Genomic DNA, 6,489 nt, shown 5'->3' on the forward strand with positions numbered 1-6,489 from the left:
AGCGGCGGGGGGGGGGGGTGGGTAGAGCGGGGGTGTAAAAAAAAATGTAAAAAAAAATCTTATTTTTTTTGTAAATTTTTTTAAAAAAAAATTTGTAAATTTTTTAAAAATAAATAAATTCTGATTTGACTTTATATACTTCTCTTTATTTAAATTAAGCTTATATTTTTACCTTCAAAGTTTAGTTTTTCTAAACTTTAATTTCATAGGCTTAAACAGTAGAAGATATGCTTAGTATTAGCTATATAAAATATAACAGTTTTTTAGTTCAATTTATTTTAAACATAAAACTTATAAAATTAAATACAAATAAAATTAAAAATGAGTTAGTAAATGCATGCGTGTTTTTAAATAAGTTATTTGACCAGAAATTACAGAAAATAAATTATAATTATAAAAATAATTTTCAAGATTTTCTTCTTGTAGAACATTGTTGAATTTCGTCACGACCTGGTATGACGTTATAAAGTTGGTGAAATATCCCACCACAGCGTCGAATTTTTCAGGTTGGTCATCTAAGCAAGATATATGATCGGGGTCCCCGTATAAATTGTCATAAATATCATTATAAATTTCTATAATGATATCCGCCATGTGTGTAAACACAATTGCATGGTTATTTATCTTGACGAGATGCTCCTTTACAGCTCCTGAAACGCGGTTCAATGCCGCTGTTTCCATACTGGTCAAAACAATAGAGTCCTCCTTTATTAAGTCTTTAATATGGCATGAGTTATGGTACGCCACAACTGTTGTCTTTTCATTAGGGGTATCGTTTAAAACGATTTCGAAATTGTTGGCTTCATGGGCGGCAGTCCAGCCCGCTAAAACGGGTAAGCGCGGCATCAGCTTTTCCCAGGTTTCCGTAGAAATGCCAAAGCTTTTTACAGATTGTTTCCGGCATAGACGAACCTCAGGATCCAGGGTTCCGTTTACAAATCCAGTTGTTAAGAACAACTCTTTAGATATATGGAATCTGCCGTTAATTTTACGTTCGTTAGTTACACCTATCTTCCTTTTGGGAGCTTCTTGATTTTCCATCTCGCAGGTTTAGGATCTTCTCGAATAATGATGCTCTACTCAATTGAATCAGGGGTTTTTATACAAAATTTCTTACGTAGCTATTGCGAAATATCTATTGTCCTTAACTGTTCCATTGTTAGACTGTAGGCGTATTTTTATGTCAAAGTTCTGAAACCACAGATTAAGGAATTCCAGCACCCCCAAAATCAATAAAATAAATAATACAATAAGTAATTTTTGGGGATTAATCTCCAAGATCTGACGAATTCTCGACTGCCTTTGTGTACTTGACTCCATAACGACTTACGAGTAAATAAATTATACAATAGTAAACTTGACCTATTTATCTATTAATAGACCTGTCAATATTTGATTGATCGAAGAAATATTTTCTTAACAATACATCTTCACGTAATGTCGTAAAAACCCCGCTAATGGAATGACGCATCATCTCTTTTGTTACAATCCTTTTGTTGAATTACCAAATCTATTGACGACTCATCCTTTTGTTACCATCTGCCACCTGGATGTCAATCTTATGTCACCTATTGTTGATTGACAAACAATAGTAGACGTGTTTAAACACGTCCGGAAGGTCAACGTACCATTGGCCAATAGAAGCTTAGGTAACCTTCCATCCCCCCCTGTTAATAAGCCTAGAGAAATTTAGTATAAAATAACGCGAGAAAAAATCAGAATATCGCATTCGTACTTTAGATCTCGTAACATCAAGATGGATCCTGAATCACTTCGCTGGAATTTGGATGAATTAGCTGTAAATAGGCCTTGGCCCCTAACTTCATTATACAAGTTTTATTTTTTCCTATGTGCCAATTTACACATCGACCCTGCCAATGTACCCTCAAGTTTACCCACTTTTATTACGAATGGAGGTTTAAATATAATTCAGACATTCCTTGATGTCATTGAATACATGAGAACCGTCCCTAGAACACCGGAAGACTGCGATACAATTGACCAACTAAACCACTTAAGTAACTTAATTCCTAGACCTTTAAATATTTCTTACGCCGATCGCATAGAAAGACGCCGGAATGAATTACTACCCACTAACCAGGAAGAATCCTTAATAGCAGATTTCAACAATCCACAATACGATATAGAGATGGCGGCATTTTTGAATCAGGAATGTCAACAAAACGACCCTTTTGAGTACCTATCTCTGAACTTCTCCGACTACCTACCCAGTGAACAAGAATCTCTCATGGACTCGGAAGAAGCCGAGGCCAATATGTACGATCAGTGGGGTGGCGGCTACCCCCCTTCACCTATTCAGGATGTCCCTCATTGCGAAATCTTGGAACAGAGCGAAAAATTCTATGAACAGTTTAATATGTATGGTAGAGAATTAGTTCTAAACATCACTGATGACCCCGTTGACAGTATAAGTAGTATTACAGAGCACGTGTTAAATGAGTACAGAGCAACAGATTATGTCCAAATAACATTGAGAAGCTTAGGTATAAATTGCAGGTCTGAATTAGAATTATCCTTTAAAAGACTAGACCAAGTAGATCCCTCTATTCTCTTTGACCAACTAGCCGAACTGCTTTACGACGACGAAATTGAACATTTTTTTCAAGGTCCCATAAAAATAATATTCCATATAGTGAGAATTCCCGAAGGATACGGCCGATCAAGTCGTCGTCATCTTAAACCCTTCAATATTTTCTCTAAAGATAGGCGTGGAATACGTCGGATTACGAGTACCGATAATCTCTGTTTGGCCCGAAGTCTTTGTGTAGCTATTTCGCATCGTGACTACATGAACAACAAAAACAACAAAGAGGCCAAAACCCATTACATGACCATATCCAAAATAACCACCGGAAACACGTTGCAAAAAACAGCGGCTTTAGAGCTATGTGAAAAGGCGGGAGTCGCCCTAGACGAATGTGGTACCCCCGATTCTTTTCAGAAATTTAAAGTTTATTTATCGGCTTACTCCATCTTTGTCTATAAATTCGAAAATAGGGTACCCATTTTAATATTGGGCGAAAACGACCCTACAGACACCAGACCACGCCTCTTTCTACTTAACGAAAATAATCACTACAATGTAATTACCAATTTAAAACCATTGTTTAGTCACGAGTACTTTTGCGAGAAGTGTCTCACTCCCTACTGGCGTATTCAATCTCATAAATGCAACGACTGGTGCTTTAAATGTATGCGTCCCACTATTTGTCATGGCCGTGAAAAAACATGTGGGTCATGCTTACGAAAATTCTGGGGCGACGACTGTTATAACAGTCATTTGATCCCAGCAGGTAACAAAAAACCTCTTTGTGAGAGGCTCTACCTTTGTAAAAATTGTTTTAAAACAATAGATTTCGCAAACCGCAAGACTAACCATACTTGTGGAGAAATGTATTGTCAAGTATGTGGAAAACATCAACCCAGCGATCATTTATGCTACATTCAAGTGATAAAGGACAAAAACCCCAGCGCTATCCCCTCGAAAAAACCTCGTCGTAATATACCGGAACTAATGTATGTTTTCTTTGATGTGGAATGTATACAAACAAAAATATGTCAAGAGAAGCTAGGGGCGTATGAACATCAAGCTATCTTATGCGTCAGTATCTCTGTTTGCGAAGATTGTATAGAAGAACAATCCCTAGATTTTAATTGCATCAGATGCAACCAATTTGGACCTCGCAAACAACGTTTCACTGGTGGAAAACCTATAGCTGCGTTCCTAGACTACTTAGTCAGCTTATTCGACGTGAAGAAAGTCATTGTATTATCGCATTTTGGCAGCAATTATGACAACCAGCTATTAATTAGGGAAATAATTAACAGAGACGAGAAATTTGTACCTGAATCATTGAAAATTAACGGTACGCGCATTTTAGAGATGAAGCTATCGAATCTATTATTCCTCGATTCGTACAATTTTATTCCCGTCGCTTTATCTAAGTTTCCAGCTACTTTCGGCCTCCCTAACGCCGCCAAGGGGTACTTTCCCCATTTTCTTTTCAACGTAGTGGATCACGCGTTCGATATTGACAGACAGGAGGAGACTAACTACGTGTTAGAAAATACTTTACCACCTACAGAAGCATATGGTTGTCAGTACTTTACCAGGAAAAACTTGGACTCCTTTATGAAATGGCATACCTCAGAAGTCAGTAAGGGCAAAGGCTTTAATTTTTTAAATGAGCTTTATTATTATTGCGAAAACGACACTCTACTCCTATTTTTAGGATGTTTAACTTTTCGGTCCCTCCTACTAAAAGTTACGAGCGTAGACCCATTTAATTGTGGATCAGTCACCCTGCCAGGGGTCTGTTCCTATGTGTATCGAAAAAATTATCTCAAATCGAACACCATTAGCATCATCCCAACAAACTATTACAGACTTGGTGAGAACCAGTCTTTAGGCGCCATTGAATGGCTTGAATGGACCTCTCACGAGAGAAATATTTCTATTCAATCTTCTTTTAGGGGCAAAGAGGTTAAAATCCAAACCCTAAAGGTAGACGGCTATTGTTCAATCAACAAAGAAGTGTTCGAATATATGGGATGCTATTATCATGGATGCAAAATACACTTTCCCATCAATAGAAACAAGATGTTACATGGTGACCCTACTGAAACGTTAAACACAAGATACACGAGAACTGAGAAGAAAATTAGCAAACTAGAGGCCCTGGGATATACAGTCAATGTCAAATGGGAGTGTGAATGGGAACAAGACAAAACAAATAACCCTGGAATTAATGAATTTTTAAAACGGAACGACATCCGCGTTAAAACATCCAAAAGACTGAACCCTCGCGACGCTTTCTTCGGGGGACGTTGCAGCGCCAACAAACTGTATCATAAAACAACGGGTACAGAAAAAATGCACTACGTGGATTTCACTAGCCTGTACCCTTTCGTCAACAAAACGGGAAAAATTCCTATCGGACATCCTAAAATTATTCTAGATAATTTTCCCGACATCTTCTCATTCGATGGGCTTCTCAAATGCGACGTACTTCCGGCTCAAAACCTGATACATCCGGTTTTGCCAGCTAGGATAAACGGGAAGTTAACCTTTCCCCTTTGTTACACCTGTTGCAAAACTCAATTCCTGGGGGACTGCACCCACACACCCGATCAAAGAGAACTGCGGGGCACGTGGGTAACCGATGAGTTGAGGTACGCCGTGGAGCGAGGATACAAAATCACTCGAATGTATGAAGCCTGGTCGTACAAAATAACCCAATACGATCCCAAGACCAAACAAGGCGGGCTTTTTAAAGACTATGTAAACGCCTTCCTTGAATATAAAACCCTTGCTAGCGGATTCCCTGCTGATTGCGTCACCCAAGAGGATAAAGAAAACTACATCAAAAATTACAAAGAAGTCGAGGGGATCTATTTAGACATAAATAAAATAGAAAAGAATGAAGGCTTAAGATGCCTTAGTAAACTCATGCTGAACTCTTTTTGGGGGAAGTTTGGACAAAACACGAGACACACCTCAACAGATATAATAAAAGACGCAAAAACCCTGTACGAACTACTTCTTAACCCAGACAAAGAGGTTAAAAGTCTACTGACATTAAACGATGATACTATTCTAGTCAAATCAACTGACATTGCAGAAAACGAGATAGCTCACAAACATACAAACGTAGTTATAGCGTGCTATACTACGACTATGGCACGCCTTCATCTTTTAAAACATCTCGAGATGGTGGGAGACTTATGTTTTTATATGGATACGGACAGCCTTATCTACCTCTCGCCAGATGGAGCCCCTATACTACCCACAGGAGATTATCTTGGTGAGTTAAAGAATGAGCTAGAACCATACAGCAAAGACGCCTATATTTGTGAGTTTGGAAGCGCAGGAGCAAAAAATTACTCCATGAATATTTACGACCCCGCAACAGAAAAAATCACTAACATAATTAAAGTTAAAGGATTTTATTTAAATTCGTCAACAGAAAACCATGTAAATTTCGATATAATGAAAAAGTTGTTAGGCGTAAACAACGATGGTAAACCAGAAATGAACTCGGTACAAGTACCCATTGGCCCTCAAATCCGACGTTTACCTAATCACACTTTAATTACTATTGATCAAACTAAAACATATCAAGCCGTCGTCGATAAAGTAAGAGTTTTCCCAGATTACACCACAACCCCTTACGGTTATCTTAAGTAAATTTTAATTTGTAAAGTTGTATATATATATATAATTTCTGTAATTTAATTAATTGGGGTTTTGTCTGCAGACATTTTTTTTTGTGTATGTTAACTGCAATTAGTTTTATTACGTTTAGAATAAATTTGTCAATAATAATTTTCACTTTATATTATGGTCTTTATTCCTACAAAATCATCTTTTGTTATAAGCCTATACAATCAATCAATCAAATTTTGACAGATAAAGTGAGGAGAACGGGAAAACCCGCCCCCTCGACCTTGAGTGGCCGCCATCTTGGA

The 6,489-nt window shown here is 37.7% G+C and overlaps 1 protein-coding gene across 1 annotated transcript; it reads left to right on the plus strand.

The window, feature by feature from the left end:
- Positions 1-1,756: 1,756 nt before the first annotated feature.
- LOC149605060 (uncharacterized) lies at positions 1,757-6,208 on the plus strand. Its single transcript, XM_089860279.1, has one exon. It carries the CDS (start codon positions 1,757-1,759, stop codon positions 6,206-6,208), a length of 4,452 nt encoding a protein of 1,483 aa, XP_089716405.1.
- The last annotated feature ends 281 nt before the right edge of the window (positions 6,209-6,489 follow it).

The sequence above is a fragment of the Phalangium opilio genome, unplaced genomic scaffold, assembly GCF_054372755.1.
Source record: "Phalangium opilio isolate 3A_F unplaced genomic scaffold, DU_Popi_V2 ptg000352l_1, whole genome shotgun sequence".
Lineage (NCBI taxonomy): Eukaryota > Metazoa > Arthropoda > Arachnida > Opiliones > Phalangiidae > Phalangium > Phalangium opilio.